This window comes from Apodemus sylvaticus, chromosome 4 (genome assembly GCF_947179515.1).
Source record: "Apodemus sylvaticus chromosome 4, mApoSyl1.1, whole genome shotgun sequence".
NCBI classification, from domain to species: domain Eukaryota; kingdom Metazoa; phylum Chordata; class Mammalia; order Rodentia; family Muridae; genus Apodemus; species Apodemus sylvaticus.
In genome coordinates, this window is record NC_067475.1 from 112,618,251 (window position 1) to 112,635,213 (window position 16,963).

At 42.4% G+C, this 16,963-nt stretch overlaps 1 protein-coding gene across 1 annotated transcript in view; it reads left to right on the forward strand.

The window, feature by feature from the left end:
* The window catches only part of Nbea (neurobeachin), a 583,161-nt gene that overhangs the window by 515,241 nt on the left and 50,957 nt on the right, over nt 1-16,963 (forward strand). Inside the window, 1 exon segment of the mRNA XM_052180490.1 lies at nt 7,066-7,218. Coding sequence (XP_052036450.1) covers nt 7,066-7,218 — 153 coding nt within the window.

Below are 16,963 nucleotides of genomic sequence, written 5' to 3' on the forward strand. Positions count from 1 at the left end.
GATGGCGTAAGCTGGAGATGGAGATAAGATCCCATAACTTACCTTTCCTGCTGTTCACTCAATATTTGGCCCATTGCATAAAACACAGTGGGAATTAGATCTGACCTTAATGTGTCATAGTGTTATATCTGGCCCAGCTTTGGGTTCGTGTAGCCTGGGGCAATTAATAAAGCATTAATGACAAGACCCATTTAAAATGCAGGCTTTTCCGTACAGCCTTACCCTTTGCTTGGCTGCCTGGGGACACTGTGCAACAATACATATTAGATTAAACCAGCACACAATGCTCACAAAGAGAGCAGAGCAGTCCTACAGTTGGTACACCGTAACTATTATTAAATACAAACATTTGCTCATTGCTCATATGTGTTCATTTTTTAAGAAAATGAAAAGGATTACATGGTCTTGATTGCCGCATGAGGAAATGTGCTTTCTCTTTTCTCTCTGTCTGATAGTAAGATCCATGATCAGTTACTGCATAGGTAGTTTCTCATTTTAAGCCCTTTTTCTTTTCCCTTCCACTGCCACTCAGTGCAAAACTGTCAGGAGTCGCTGAGTTTAGGGCTTAGTCCTTCAGAAAGGAGCCAGTTAAACTCAGCTGTTTGATTTGCATGTCTGTGGCTGCCCAAAACATGTATACAGAGCGAAACCGAGTAGGCAGACGGAGGAGGATCTGTGCGTGCATGTAAGCTCTGCATTCACTTCTCTTATACAGCAAATCACAAAGGCAGTGGAAGCAGAACGTAGCAAGCCGCATTTTATTTGTTGCTATTACAGTGTATGAGAGCCGGTCTCAGTTTATGCAGAGTATTTACATTTAGAAAAAGCAAGGTCTCACCTGATGCCCTGCTGAGTTATATGTGGTCGCCACACCCGTCTAACAGCCCTAACTTCTCTAAAACATTAATCTACACTATCCATAGGCCATCATTCACACTGACTGCTGAGGAAATCAGGGAGGCCCACTCTTGTTTAAGGCACCTGGAGAACAAGACAAAAACTGGGAGCTGGAAGGCGCTCCCTGGGCTCAATGTCTCAACCTCGTGTTTACAGAATCACCCGATGAGCAGTCTGCATGGAAGTTAAATATTCTTTTATATAATTGAAGACAACCGTCTTAAACCAGAGCTCTATCCTTATTTTATCAAACAATTTCAAGTGAAAAATACATCCTCTCTATTCCTAGCATCATAACAACAAAGAATTAGCATTTTACTTAACTCAGAGGTTCACCGTCATGTACCCACACATGTATGAAGACAGTCATTTGTAATTTATCGATGTAAACACACTTCTCAACTTTCCTTTCCATCCTAAGAACTGCATTGGTGCTTTAACTTCCAGACACCTCAGCAAGCTGCATTTCAGTCACTAAGCAGTGCCCGTCCCTGCGGCCATGCTGAGCCCCAGCCCCCAAACTCTATCACACACTTAACTGGTTTATAAGCAGTGCATTTCACTGCCTTGACATGATGTAGACTGCTTCGCCAGTTCTCCTGACCAGCACCCTTTCCCTTGCATACGGTGTGTTTATATTCCGAGGTCTCTTTCTTCAGGAAGCCTGCATGTTCACACACAGAGAAATGTACTTGTGTGTCCTGGGGTGTCTTCTATTACAGTCGTGAGGTCAGAGCTGAAGAGAGCGTCCTGGAATGGAGCTCTGTGTGCCTTGTGTGTATTTGCAAAGGATGACTCTTAATAATGGGGCCAGTGGCTCAAGGCCATCTGTGTGTTTAATTTTTAAACATATTATCAAACCATCATCCCCAGTGATGACAGTTCCCTCCCTAAAGCCATATGCTACACTGTTCCTTCCCCACCCACAAGTCATGCTGTCGGAAGAAGTAGTGTGGCTGCTGCTGCTCTAGATAGTGCCCAGGTGTGGGCAGCACTGCCTCCAAGTCCCCACCCTGGTGTGGGCAGCACTGCCTCGGAGTCCCCACCCTGGTGTGGGCAGCACTGCCTCGGAGTCAGCACCCAGGTGTGGGCAGCATTGCCTCTGAGTTCCTCCACTTTGCTGTACTTATTGACCAAAAGGTGACACATGTTTGCCTCTTTTGGGGTTTGGTCTTGTGTCTTCTGAATGGTTGAAAACAATCTTTGAAATTGCAGACAGAAGCCAGGCATACTGGACAGTGCCTTTAGTCCCAGCACCCAGGAAACAGGCAGGCAGATCTCATGAGTTTGAGGCCAAACTGATCTGCAGAGTAAATTCCAAGACAGCCATGGCTACACATAGAAACCCCATCTCAAAAAACCAAAAAGAAAAAGAAAGAAATAGCAGGCAGTATGGCTTCTATTCCATGTGTGTGTGCACACCTGTGAGTTTGAATAATGTGTGTGTGTGCGCGTGCGTGCGTGCGTGCGTGCGTGCATGCATGTGTGTGCGGCACACAGGCATGTGTATGTACATATAAGAATGTATTAAGTTCCTGTCCTATGTGTATTTGTGTGCATGTGTTGTTACCAATCACAGACATGAACATATGTCCTGATGATTTCTATTACAGCACCAAGAATATGGGTCCTATGACAAAATGTTAGAATATATGGAGTCTTTAAAAATAATTGGTGGTGAGATGAAACTTTTTAAAGTTGATTCCATACATTGATTACAGCATTTTTCTCTCTAAAATAATGGCTGACTTAGCAGGGAAGAATGAGTTACTAAGAATAATAATCCCACTAACTACTGGAGAATCAATTTTTACTTCATGTCTCTACTCTATATATAGCAGCTGATTTGTTTTTAGGGAAATGTGGTTTTGTTTCCAAAGAAGAAAACTATCTCTGCACTATCTACGTAGACAATCTTGCAGGAAAGACTGAGAATGTGGTAGATAGTTTTATTCTGTCTCTCTCCATTAATGGCAGTCAGTGTCTTCCTGTGTTAATGAACCCAAGCTGGGTAGGAAGGGGAGCTGCCCGAGTGACGTCTGAGGAGAGGCCCCAGGAGTGGAGTCAAATTGTATTTTGATTTTAAATTTCTTTCCTTCAGCCGTACCCTGCTAGCAGAGATATTCCACTTAGAGATGTTCTTTCACTAATTTTCCTTAATACCTTCCGAAGTTGTTCCGTTACTTTCTGAATGGCCATGTAGATGTTAGAAAAGGTGGCTGTGACACAGTGTCATTAAGGTGACATAGTGTAAATTAATGCAGTTAATGGAGGCGCTCACACTGCCTCCGTGACCCATTGTGAGCTCTTGTGGAATTAGCAGATGCCCGGGCATCAATCTTTTGGGAAAAGGATAGAAAAGCTCTGGCAGCTTTAAAACCTCACAGTGAATTATATTAGGAAAGTGAAAACGTCTGGGTTAGATTTGATTTCACCAGGAAGCCATAAAACGGTACAGCTCTCAGCAAAATATATTAAACTGAAATGTCAGGTTTGATGCAATAGGTACACAATTATGATAGTGTTAATAGTGCTCTTCTATCATCCTAAGACATACTTTCCAGTTCAATTTCTCAGCAGCTTGAACTTGTCATAAGCTTATAAATTAGAAATTGTGTTTGAGAATATTTTCCTATTTTTGACAGAACGCATATACTACTATTAAGTGTACCATGGGATTTTAGTATAACTGTTAAAATAAACTAGAAATCACATTTGCAGACACAAAATGCCTGTTATAATATCCTCTTTACCATTTCTTTAATAATATTCTTTGTCTTTCTGTACTGTTTTTCATTTAGCAAAATTTAAACTCCTTAGATTTGTCCTTAAACATCCGCTGTTTAACAGCAGTGAGGGTGTGCGCAGTGAGCAGGCCAGCTCCCTGTTGGTGAGCTTTGTCTGGGAGTCTGTGTGGAGCCCGCGCAGCTGTGCCCTGCTTCTGTTGGCTCCCTGAGTGCTTGAAGCAGCTTGTTTGGAAAGGAGTTCCCCAGACACCAGGAGATTTTCAAAAGCCCTCACACAGGCAGGTAGAAAGGCGACCAAAGCCAGCAGGTCTGCTCAGCTGCTGTGTTTGAGGCACACTGCTCCTTGTGCCCGACTCTCCATCCTCTGGAGCCTTGGCTTTGCCCTGTGAGTCAGTCTGTTTCCTTCATTGCCTCTCCTTGCCGTGAACTCTTTTCTGCCTGCTTGCTTGTAGGAAATGGGACCGAGGTCCGTTGCCTGTTGGCCCAGCAGCTGTAAAATCATGTAGACACTCTGTATGTTTGATCGTAGTTCAGTATTAGGAAGAAGGCTGACACAAATCTTTTGAGACAAAAGGCAGTGCCTAGAAGATCCAGAGACTTTACTGTGTAGCTGTTCAGGTCTGAAGCCACCACCTTCAGTACTCTTCACAGGGCTTCACAAACCTTCTACTCCCCCGATAAAGCTTCACCCTGTGGCTGCATTTTGTTGGTTACTCCTCCGGAACTGACCCTCAATTTGAGCCTGCATCTTATTTTGAAAATGTTTTTCCATCTTAATGTAGACCTTTGGGTTTCTAAAAACCCTGTCTCAAGCCAGAACTGGTTCGTCCTTATCCTTCACAGCATCTTGTCCATACACCCCTGGTCACTTTAAGCATTCTGCCTAGAATGTTCCGTGGACAGGAGGTCATTTGAAGGGACTTCGGGCTGCAGCGTTGTGTTCCCTCCTTCCATCACTCAGGGAGCTTGTCTCCTGCTTTCTGAGGAATCTGTAGACACACTTCCTACACTACCCTCCCCAACCCAGCCTGCTCCCTAGTGCCAACCCAGAACCTCACATTCTAAGCCTTTACTAGTTCAGTCCTTCTTTCTGTTTCTGTTTCAGTAATTTGTATGTAAAAGGACACCCCCAAGTTTACAGATGTGAAGCAGTTCCTTCACAGTATACAACCAGAATACAGGCTCAACCAGGATAGCTGGACTCCTGGGGAGCTTGGCTGGGCAAATTTTCATCTTCTCTGTATCTATGTTCACATCTATAAAATGGGTTTGTAAGACTTTCACCCCATGAAGTGTTTTTCAACACTGAGAAAACACACGTAGGATACTTAGAATCATGACAGGATACAGTAAGACCTGGTAAGACCTTCAACTTTAAGATTGAGTGGCCCCTTGATTCCTAGTCTGGGATAAGAGATAAAGATGTCATTGCACAAAACTAGCTAGATCTCAGTGGTGATGCTCTCTTTGTCGTTATATTTTCATTAAAGTAAACAAATCATAAATAATATTGGTAATAATATTAATAAATAATATATCATAATAAATAATATTCCCTTCCAAGCCCCACTTAGGCTTCCTTACCCAAACCTTTCTTTATTCAGTCATGGCCATTGTTCTTGAAAATTAGTTGACAAACAACCCAACTTTCCAACTAACAGCCCCTCATGGCACCTCTCCTCTGTGATCTACTCCACTATCCTCTCCCCTCCCTCCTTACTCAAGTTTCTTACCCCTCTTTAACAAGACTTCTGATGGTCTCCTACCCCTTCCCCTGTAATTACCAATGAAGTGTTTCTGGACCCATGGGAAGTTCCCTGCTCTCTTTTCTGCCCTCTCCTTCCAGAGTGTGATCTTGTGTTCTAGCCACTGTTTATAACTCAGCCCTTAGACCTGACTGACTTACTGGATCCTTGGGCCATGACTTGTTTTCCCAGAACTCATCACACTGCCTAGAACTCAAACCTTTGCTCTATGAAAAAGTAAATGTCTGAGAAGTATATCCTATTTTGACGGAGTTCTATCTAAATGGTTTAATATAAGAAAACTGATTCTTAAAAAGTTAGCTCCATTTATCTAGAAAATTCGTTTATATAAACTTTATTATGTTTCTATAGTTCCAGAGAAAATGAATATAGTTATTCCCTCCCCATCATTTACAAATCAGAAGACTCAGTCTTAATCAGCTTCACACAGAGTCTTGCTAAGATAGACACTGGATGGAAGAGTTTCATCACCTTTAATGGAAGATGCTCCTGTGTCTATGTTTTAGAAAACTGAGGCCCCATCTATTGGAAGATTTCTTATCTGGGGATTTGACATTTTCCCTGTGCAACTCTGGAGGTGACCACATTAGGATTCCTATTTCTGGCAGTATTCTGTAAACACGGATCCTACAACATGAATTACTGTCATGCTTTTTATGATATAATGTAAAGCTAATCTAACCCTCATCTTGAAATTTAAGGATGTATATAGTATATAGTACACCTGAAAACCATTGTAGTTTATTTTTTGACTTCTCTGGTTACTTAAAAATAGTTGAAAAATAAAACTTTTAAGATCTTCAAAAACATTTTTTTCTCTATTCAGATATATTCTAATGAGGCATAAACCTAACACTGATACTTGGATTCATCTTGAATCCAAGGATATATGCCATGCACATACAGTAAAATAACTCATCTTTCTATCCAGCTTATCCACAGTTATACTGAAACTTAAGTATGGGTCCTGTTGTACTCAGTGGTGGGTGTAAAGTAACGTGGTTGGAATTGGGGTGTCACTCAGCTGAGTGCAGGCCTGGCAGGAGCCAGGTTCTAACCTCAGCACTGGATACAAAAATTATTTTGTAATTTAAAAGTAAAATGATGAATTCTCTAAATATCATTTATTATAGTTGGCACAATAATAAAAATCAAAAGTAGAAATATTATGATTTTCTTTTACGGAAGCCTGGCAGGGACATTTTAGCTGAGGTAGTTTGTTAATATACATAAAAGATGCCTAAGCAGCATAGGCTTGATACAGCTCCATGCACCCATCTGCTGGCACTGCTGTCAACGGCTGTTACCTCGTGCTTGTTTCTCACTGGGTCTGTTTGTTTGTTTGCTTGCTTTACTAAAGATTGAGCCTAGGGCCTCTCCAGCATTCTAATCAAGAACTTTTTCTACTACTGGGCCACACAGGCCCTCAGCCCTGTGTACCTATTTCTTAGAATTCACAGTAAGAAAAAGATAATAAAGTGAACTGTGTAAAAGAAATGTTTCATCTTCTTGGACTCCTAATTGTTTTTAAATGGAGAATATAAGGGCTAAAATTAGGTCATGGATTTATCCCTTTTATAGTTGGAAAAAGTTAATCATTTTGTTCAACTGATTATACTAACTAGCTAATGAACTACATCTTTTTTTCTGTGCAGGAACTAATTCCAGAGTTCTACTACCTACCAGAGATGTTTGTCAACAGCAATGGGTACCATCTGGGCGTGAGGGAGGATGACGTGGTGGTTAATGATGTGGACCTGCCCCCCTGGGCCAAGAAGCCAGAAGACTTTGTGAGGATCAACAGGATGGTAAGAAAATCGGTTTCTACTAGAACAGGAATGAAGAAGTTCACATCTTGTGTGTGTGTGTGTGTGTGTGTGTGTGTGTGTGTGTGTGTGTGTGTGTGATTGTCTTGTTGGTTTTATCTGTTGCCAAGTGTCTTTAACATCTTTAAATACAAGGTTAAAAGCTAAGAAGAGGTGACAGAGTTCTGCTGTGCTCTCCTGCTTGAGTCCTTTGTTGTAAAGCAGACATCTTTGAGGAGGGTCGATGGAGTGATATTTCAGTTCTGTGTGTTCCTACAGGAGGGGACAACTGAACAAGCGTGTGCTGGCTAATGCCACACATTCTGAACAGTTTGAAAGAAGTGTCCTTTCCTTATTCTTGTCTACTGTAACAAGTGCACCTCCATACTTTTCTCACTCATGGAAATATTCAAGATAGGAGAAAGCTATGGAGTGGCAAACTTCCTATGGGAAGTTTGTGCTGTGAAACACACACCTCATGTCGTAATGTACCTACCCTGGAAGAAAATACCATCTTACAGCATTTCAAAAAGACACATGACAGAGGTTCACAGGCATATCTAAATACTGTCTGCATGTGGAGATTTTGTGTGTGTGTGTGTGTGTGTGTGTGTGTGTGTGTGTGTGTATTCTCCCCAGTTAACGAGATCTTCATCTTGGTGTGGTTATCATGGGCAAAGAGGCATGCTGTAGTATACTAATCTTAAGAGCCGTGACAGTGACGACTGAGACTTAACGAGCACATCTTTAGCCCTGTCTGCTCACTCCTGAGTCTCTTCACCTGTCTCATACATCTGTTTCCTCATTCTGGCAGTTTAGTTTGATTCAGAATCCACATAATTTCCTCACAGCACAATAGGAGTCATGTATCGTGCTGTCCCCTTTGGGAAGAGTATTACTGATACATAATTGGCATATTGTATAATTCATACATTGAGCAGTCGAACAACAGTGGGTTTTGGCCTGTTCAAACCTGTTCAACCCTTACAACAATCAATTTGGTAGCATTCTGTCACTCCATCAAGAAGTCCCCAAACTGTTAGTATTTCACTGTTTTCCCAACTTCCCACCCCACCCAGCCAGCCCAGCAAACTGACCTACTTCCTGCCTCCACTGTGTCTCTAACCTTTGCCCTCCTGCCTCTCTGCCTGCTGTAGACATTTCACATGCACAGTCCTAAGGCAGAGCTCACTGTGCCCTTCCCACAGAGCTCACTGTGCCCTTTCCACACTCGGCCTTATATCTCACTCTTAGTAGCAACTGCCTTATCTTACAGCTGTATATTCTGTCTTTAAGAAATAGACTTCACTTTTAGGAATCATTGCTGTTATAATAATCATTCACCTAAAAGCACCACATTAGGGCTGGACATGGTGATGACACATGCCTTTTAATTCTAGCAGGCAGAAGCAGGCCAATTTCTGTGAGTTCCAAGCTAGCAAAGGCTGTGTAGTGAAGCCCTGCTTCAGACCATTAGGTGATATGGTGCTTTTGTTTATTTTATTATCTGATTTTTGAACAGAACTTGTGCATTCTGTAAGTCTTGTGCATATTCCCCCACTTCTCCTTGAACAGTAGATGTGTATTTAAGTTTATACTTAAGAAGTGTATATATCTCAGCTTGTGCATGTCACACCATTCCGTGATGTCACTGCATGATTTGGTGCCGACCATACTTACTGACGGTTAGATGGTGAACACTTACTGAGTGAATGAATGTAGTTTCATTTCTGTAAGCATGTGCAGACTGCTTTAGTCTAAATTACCCAAATCAATGAGTCCAGAAAAGGAGCCCGAAGTTGTTGGGCCCAAGTCTTTGCTGTGCTTGCTGCGGAACAGCAGTTCTTGTGTGGCCTGAACAGTAAGTGTCCTTGCTGTGTCAGGCACTGAACCTGATTTGATTTTTCTTCTGAACATTTACCCATTGCAGACAGGAAACATGGGGCCAGCAGTGTTTGCTAACTTATTTAGGGCAATGGAGCTGGCAAATGGCAGAGCCACGATTCAAGAACAGAAAAAAAAAAGTAACTCACTGGTCTCACTGTAACTAAAATACAGCCACCTCTGAGTCACCTTCCCTTCTGAAGTGCTGAGATTATCACAGCTCTGCTTCTAGGTTAGTGATTTAATTACTCATTTCCCTTCTCATTGTTAGGATTTTTTTGGATGCAAGTCATTCACTGGTAAGGATGGTAAGCACACTGGTCTAACATGGGCTGAGGAAAAGGCATTAGTTACCTATATATCCTCTGAATTTCACATTCCCTAAAGCAGCACATACACAACAGCAACCTGACTGTACTGGGAAATGCATGTGGTACTCTTGACATGAGACATTGTAGACAGAGCTCACCAGAGGTCACTGCTGTTTCCAAGATCCAGACATCCTACTGGCAAAGTGTCTTTCTCCATGCCACACATTTTATAAGCTGAGAAGGTACTTCAGAAAATGGATTTGTATTCTTAGTTAAAATGTAAAACATTTTTTAAGAAGTGAAACTTAGAGTAGACAGGTTAGTAAAAGTGAGTGTTTTCCTGCAGGAAGAAAAAGGCCTAAACGTTAAAGACAGGAAAGTGTCATCCTTTGTATCATCAACCCTGCTGGCCTGATATCTCTTTAGGAGGGCTCCTTGACTGTGGTAGGTTGTGGAAAGCATAGAGATACCTGGATTTAGCATTCAGAAAAGCAATCATTCATCCAAGAATGCCTTTTCATTGCAATGATTTGTTTAAACTTTATTAAAAGGAAATCAGTAGAGAGAAAGCCAATGTATGGGCACCTCCTTCAGTTTTCACAAGTCTTTGTCTTGGGTCATCAACAGATCTCAGAGAGAAACAGAGCAATGAACTATTCTGGTGTAGTACATTTATTATGGCAAAACGTAGAGAAAGCCTGTGCATGATGCTCTGCAAAAACTAGAGCACAGCCAGCCAGCGTACCCTGTAGCAAGCTGCTGCTGGTGCTTTGAGAACCAAAGTGATAGCAACAGGCAGAAGGGCAGCTACTCATGAGTATGTCTGCACCAAAGCTTCCAAACCCACACAGAAAGCAGCAGACTGGCTGATCAGTCAGATTGCACCAGGGCAATTGATCCACAGTAAAAACTGGTCCCTATGGCCTTGCCTTTTCCTATGGTCCTCTCTGCCCACAGCTCATTCTGGTCAGTTTACTGGTGTGTTTGACTACAGAGATACTGTGAAACAGGGCTTGTAGGAAAAAAAACTTGCTTTTTAAAAAAGCAGTGCTGGAAAAGTAGATGCTAGAAATGTTAGGTCAGTGTATGCAAGAGCAGCCTCATCCAATACAGAACATTAGCCCAAGTGGAGCATCGACCTGAATATAAAGCCCACAACTGTAAACTGTCCAGAGATCATGTAAGAAGCCGTCCTCGCAGATGTAGGTTAGGCAAAGGTACCCACATATGATACAGCCCACCCCTTTAATTCCAGCACTCAGGAGGCAAGAGGCGGTCAGATCTCTGTGTGTTCAAGGCCAGCCTGGTGTAATGAATGAGTTCCAGGACAGCCAGCGCTACACAGTGAAACCCTGTCTCAAAAAACCAAAAACCCCAAATAACAACAAGAACTAGAATATAAACACTGACCGTCAGGATATCACTAAAGTTTCTTTGTTTTGAACAGTGTTAAGAACATTACAAGTAGTTCAGGCTGGAAAGAGTTTTTGTAATGAACCCAGGGCTCAGCAGGCGAAAGGCTGTACATGCCAGACAACCTGAGTTTGCTCTCCAGAACAAGATGAGAGGAGACAACCAGCCTAGATAAGCTGTCCTCTGTCTATTCACACACTTGGCGAGTCATATGCACATGTGTGCACACACATACACATGTATAAATACATAAATGTAAAACAACAATCTAATGAAATACTGGGGCCTAACATTTGAAGAAAATAGTAAAAAAAAAAAAATCTACAATAACTTAAAAGTATTTCTTAAAAAGTAAAGACAAAATAATCTCATGAGCCCCCCAAACCCACACACAGATAGCATCTTCCCCCTGAGCAGTGTGGCCTGCTGGATAGTGTGCCTCACTTCGGAACCTCTCTTACTCAACTGCATAGGCAGCCATGACCAGCTTTTATCCCTTTACAATTGCCTTCTTAGCATCTGGCTTTCTTATCACAGTCCATGAGCGTGGTCCTGCTCGTGTCCCTGCTGTGCTCTGTGTGTGCAGTGGCATCACATTATACGTGATGCCAGTCAGTATTATTAGTGCGTGCGGCTGTTAGTGAACACTGCAGTTGTTTCCAGGTCTTGGCAGTATTGGTAAGGCTGCTATAGACATTGGCATAATTTCATTTTTTCTGTCATACAAGTTTCCAGTAGAGGACAGGCTTTTATTTCTTTACAGTAGATACCTAGGAATGGGCTTGCACACAGAGTAAATTCTACTTAACATTTTAGCAAATTACTGCTATGTCTTCCATAGTGACTGTGTCATCATCTTCTGTCACAGAGTGCCTCGGCTCATTGGAATAATTTATCTGCTCCCCAAATTAGTAATCTTATTTGGAAAATATGCCTAATGAATAGAAAGGTCGGTCCTGCTTTTGAACACAAATTCTCAAGGCAAGCAATATCCTGCCTAAGAATTTGGGGCCTAGTAAAAGCTAATAATTATCTGGGCAAGAAAGCACCAGGTAATTACAATTTGTAGAAACTAATCAAGCAAGATAATAGATTCTTAATTGAATCTGTAGAAAAATATGCAGTAAGTCATTTAATGTGTTAGGTAGCAATGCATCCAACCCAGTAAATTTGCCACCCTGGGACGTTTCTAGATGTCCTGTGAACAGGATTACTTGAGAGATCGTTATGGTTATTTTTCTAAGATGTATTGCCACTTGGGTTCCTTCCCTCCCTCCCCCTGAGAATAGTCTTTAAACCTTCTCCCACATCTAGAAGTCAGGGTGCTTTCTAAATTGACAAGAATCAACCCAAATTAGGATAATGTGTCCACCGGGATGCGTGCTCACCCAGGGCCAGGGACATAAGCCCTTTAAACCTGCAGCTATTTATGGGCACAGGTGCCCTGACCAACCTGACTGTGGCACTGGCAGTTTTCATTTGGGGTCCTAAGGATCTAACTAAGGCGAACACTTTACCAACTGAGGCGCTCCTGCCTAGGTCTCCTCCTCAATTCTAAACCAAATTCCTGTCATCCTACTAATTAGTCTAGGAAGACTTGTAAACTTATCTTTTGCTGTATGATGGATATTTGGGTACCTTCTACTGCCCCGGTCTCCACTGTCTGCCACTCAGGAGCCATGAGAGGATAAATAGCTTCCGAAGTCTCCCCCTCTGGTCTTCCTTCAAGCAACTTTGGGAGGCTTAAAGAGAGAGCTCTCTTGTGGGTCAGCTGGTGATAGGTCTGAGGCAGCCACTTTTGCTTCTGTGGTAGTGCTGACTCTGGGAATTACTAAGATGCAAAGATGTAAAGGGACATGTCACCAAGTGTGGCTACACCCACAGCTGCCACTCTCAGGGTCACTCTCCTGCATTTCTCCATCTTGAAGCCTCCTCCACAGCACAGATCCTCTGTCCTGGCCAGGTTCCCCACCTGCTGATACAAGGTGATCATGCTGATCCCTCAACAACGCCAGCTTGCTGCAAGGTTCTAAGCTTTACCAAAGGTACATTTATTGGGTATGTGTTTCTATAATATAAAGAGCCTATACAGTGAGATGTGGAAGGACTTACATCTCTAAATTCTGTGATGACAACTACCATTCATTCAGTGTTTTGTTAGATTTTTTGTGTACTTATTGGGTAGTTTCTGTAGGCTTCGGTTCCTCTGAAATAGGTTTATCATTGTGTGTGCATCTGTTTGTATGCATGCATGAGCTTTCTGCTCTATTTATAATGCACATCAGGATTATCTCCAGTTATTCATGTGAGTTCTTTTTAATAAGCCTCATGTACAAAATGAGAAAATGAGAATGGCACATATCCCAGAGAAATAGCATTCACTGAGGTAAAAGTCCTTCCTCTCTCTGTGGATTAGGATTCTATATCCGTGGACATTCCCTCTTCCTCCTCGTCTTCGTCCTCGTCCTCCTCCTCCTCCCCTCAAGCTGTCATTACAAAATTAGAGGTAATGAAGAGATAATTACATGAAAAGGAAGGCATCGCTGATTTTAAATGTGGCCGTCACCGCAGCATGTGGAGCTAAACAGTTGTCTGACTGGAGGGCAGCAGCTTTTGATTGTCCACACACTGTTCTAACTTTGAAAGCTGAAGTTTTATTATTTGTCTGTGGCGATTACACGAGTTCATGTAGTCCATACGTGTCATTCTGCTCTTCAGTCATGGCCACCCCTGCCTCCCTGCTGTGGCCTGTCCTGATGCTTTCCTAATCCACTGCTGCACTTGGTGTTGTCGATGGTGTTGTAGTCACTGACACATACAGCTGCTTATATACTGTGACACAGTGATCAAGATATGAGCACACAGAGAGAATTTTGTCACTAGAGAGTTGTAGAATTCGAAATTTGGTCTCATTAGAAAAAAAACCTGGAATATAATGTCATCATTTTTTGTAGACATCTCAGAAAATTCTAAATGCTTTGTTTGCACAACAAGCAAGCACTGGCTTCATTTACCTACACACAGCATAAGATAATTACAGCCACCTTCCCCATGAAGCGTTGATAAAGCCTAGTGTTTGGTTCTAACTTGGTTAGCATCTGACCTCTTGACAAGGGACAGAAATAGAAAGTCTGATAGTATTACCCTAATGCTGGCTTCATCAATCATAATCTACCCATTTATAATTTGTTTTTCAAAAAGGCCTTTTGTGGATGGCAAGTGATAATCTCACCCAGCCCTGAGCCCTGCTTAGTCCTAGCGCTGCTGGGCCAAATGCAGATCTCAGGCCACATGCACCCAGCCAGGCGAGGACACTGAGGCCCTATGCTTTTTCTCATATTGTTTCATGTCCTTTACAGATTTTTTTCATATTTTGAAGAAAAGGTCTCTCTTATAGTAGGTAGTTAGTAGCTTGAATTTGAAATATTTTGCCAATATGTGAAGTGACACTGTGTTTACAAAAGAACATTGGTGGTGTCCACTTCACTTAACAAATAGCCAGTGAGTACTCCAGACAGCTCTTCTGGAGTTGTTCTTCAATTGTAGGACATTGGTCACTAGGTGAGAATATCTGCCCTTACTTAGCTTCCTCTCAATTAAGACAGACCAACTTCCTTATGGAAGGACAGGGGGAGGGAATAAAGGAGAGAGGGAGGGAGGGGAAACCTTGGTATATGAGATGATGGCCAGTTCTAAGTTAAAGAGAAGTAGGAGAGGAGATGACCCAGGGAATGGTTGGTGTCTCCATTCACAGGCAAGCTTGAGCGGAGGGGCTGGGGTGAATAAGTAAGCCTTTTGGCTCTCTAGAGAAAGACCTCTGCAGGCAGAGGGACATCTGGACAAAGCCCAGTGCCAGGCATGCGTGGCCAGGAGGCCAGCGGGCAGAGGCATTTCAGTGAACAGTGAGCAGTGGTGCACAGCAAAGGACAACTGAGCAGCAAGTGGACTGAGCTCACTGTGCTTGTGGCTCCATAGGCACTGACCAGTGACTGAGCAAAGGGTGTCTTCTGGCTGCACTGAGAGTCCGGGGGCTACCAGAGCAGAGCCGTAAGTCTATCAGTGCAGAGCCGTAAGTCTATCAGTGCAGAGCTGTAAGTCTATCAGGAAGCATTTCCAGAGCTGCTGGAGACACGGAAGGGAGAGTGAAGGTAGTGAGAAGTTGTTTATCTGTCCTCTGTGATCTAATGCTACACCCTACAGTGACATCCATGACTTCTGCTAGTGGCATTTTCCCTCAGTTTCTTCATTGTGAAGTAGGTGTAAGGTCCAACTAAGTTGCATATCAGCTGCTTAGATATATCAGAAACTTAATATTTCAGTGTGTTCAACTAAGATGGGGGTGGTTAGTGCTTGCTATTGCCATGGCATGGGGGCAGAGCTTCTAAACTGCAGGGCAGGCTGAAGTCAGCATGCTTACAGATCTGTTCAGAACACAGAGAGCCTCTTATCCATGAACCCTCCAAGGACAGTGCTCAGCTTGAAATCAGACTGTTATCACTTTGTTTTGTGCTTGGGAAATCAGTTTTTAGTCTTTTGTGTTGCCCTGTTCATAGAGTGTAGAACACTGTCTCAAGGCATAGTCTCTAATTGAGAATATGCACTATACTTTCGAAACAATGAAGTGCTAGCTGGTAATTTTGAATTGCACTTTCCAATTTGAATGTAAATTGATTTCACAAATAACTGTGTGTTCAGCCTCTACTGCTTGGTGACAAGAGGGCGTTTGTGAAGAGCATGCACACCGCTTTTCTCAATAAAAAAAAGACCAGTGAGAGAATTAACTCCAGATGAAGGATGGGTTCAGCTTGGAAACTCAAAAGATGAAGTGCTCTCAGGCCAGTGAGAAAGGAACAGTTATATGTGGGGGGTCACACCCAAGCTTGATCTCCAAGAACCTTGATCTGTATCTGAAAACCATGAAAAACTCCAGAGGCAGAGATGGGATACAGTTTTTGAAAGCCTGTTATATGCAGGGCTGTGCTGGCTAAGTCATGCAGGGAGGAGCCTACTGGTGATGGTTGAAAACGAAGGCACAAGGCACGGTGGCTTCAGAAGTCTGCTCTGTAACAGGCTACCGTGCAGTGGTTAGAGAAAGAGGCCAAATGAATTGTAGGAGGCCATTTGAAGAGCAGTGAGACCTAGGATGTCATCTTGGGTCATGGTACAACTAACCATCAATCAAGTAATAGGATAATTTAACACACATACCCCACCACAGTCATTTAAAACAGCTTTGTTGAGCTGGATATATAATCCCATACTCAGGTCACTGTGAGTTCAAGTTCAGAGTGGGACAGATAGCAAGTTCAATGCTGTCCTGAGCCACGTAGTATGGCTACATATAATTTTGTTTATTTAAAACAATAATTGAGTAATTAAAGTTTCAATGATTAAAATTTTAATGCAATCATGGGAGTGAAGAGCTAGCCTAGACATTTACAAAACTCCTAACGTTATTTCGATTATCTGCTTGAATAGACACATCACTATTCAGAGGGTATTTTATTACTGAAAGGAGATCATTGATAGTATAGAAAGATGGAAGTATTTTTATTTAGTATAGAAGAGATAGAAATTGCATTCCCATATATAAAAGGATTCTCAGAGCTCATTTTAGTTTCCTTTGTTCTTTCTCATGAATTTTAGAGAGGCTTTATCCCAAGTGCATTAGTGAAAGAATTCTCTCCCATCCAATACCCATGGGCAAAGATGGGATGAGATGTAGGTGGGTGCAATCCATCTGAAAGATACCATTGCACTTCATATCTCTCTTCACTTCCTTCCTCCCACATCCCCAGGGTAGAGTTATGGATGGGAAATTGGGTTATCTCGGCTTAAAGCAATTGCCTCTGCCTGGAGATGTGAAGGAGATGTTCAAGAAGCTATTAGAGCCATTATAACACTAATAGCTTAGTAATCGAGTATTTTTTCATATTTTCCAATGTAAGCACCATTCTAAGATCTTATTTCAAAGTTCAGAGTGGGTCTGTGCATGCAAACACAGCTCTGAGAAAACCAAATAACCATGGCAGTGTATTTAGTAGCAGGGTAAATACCATTTGTGCAGTGAGCAGCCCTGCAGTGAGGACCTCTGCTCTGGGTGAGGTTATAGCTAATATCAGTTCCTACATACACATTTA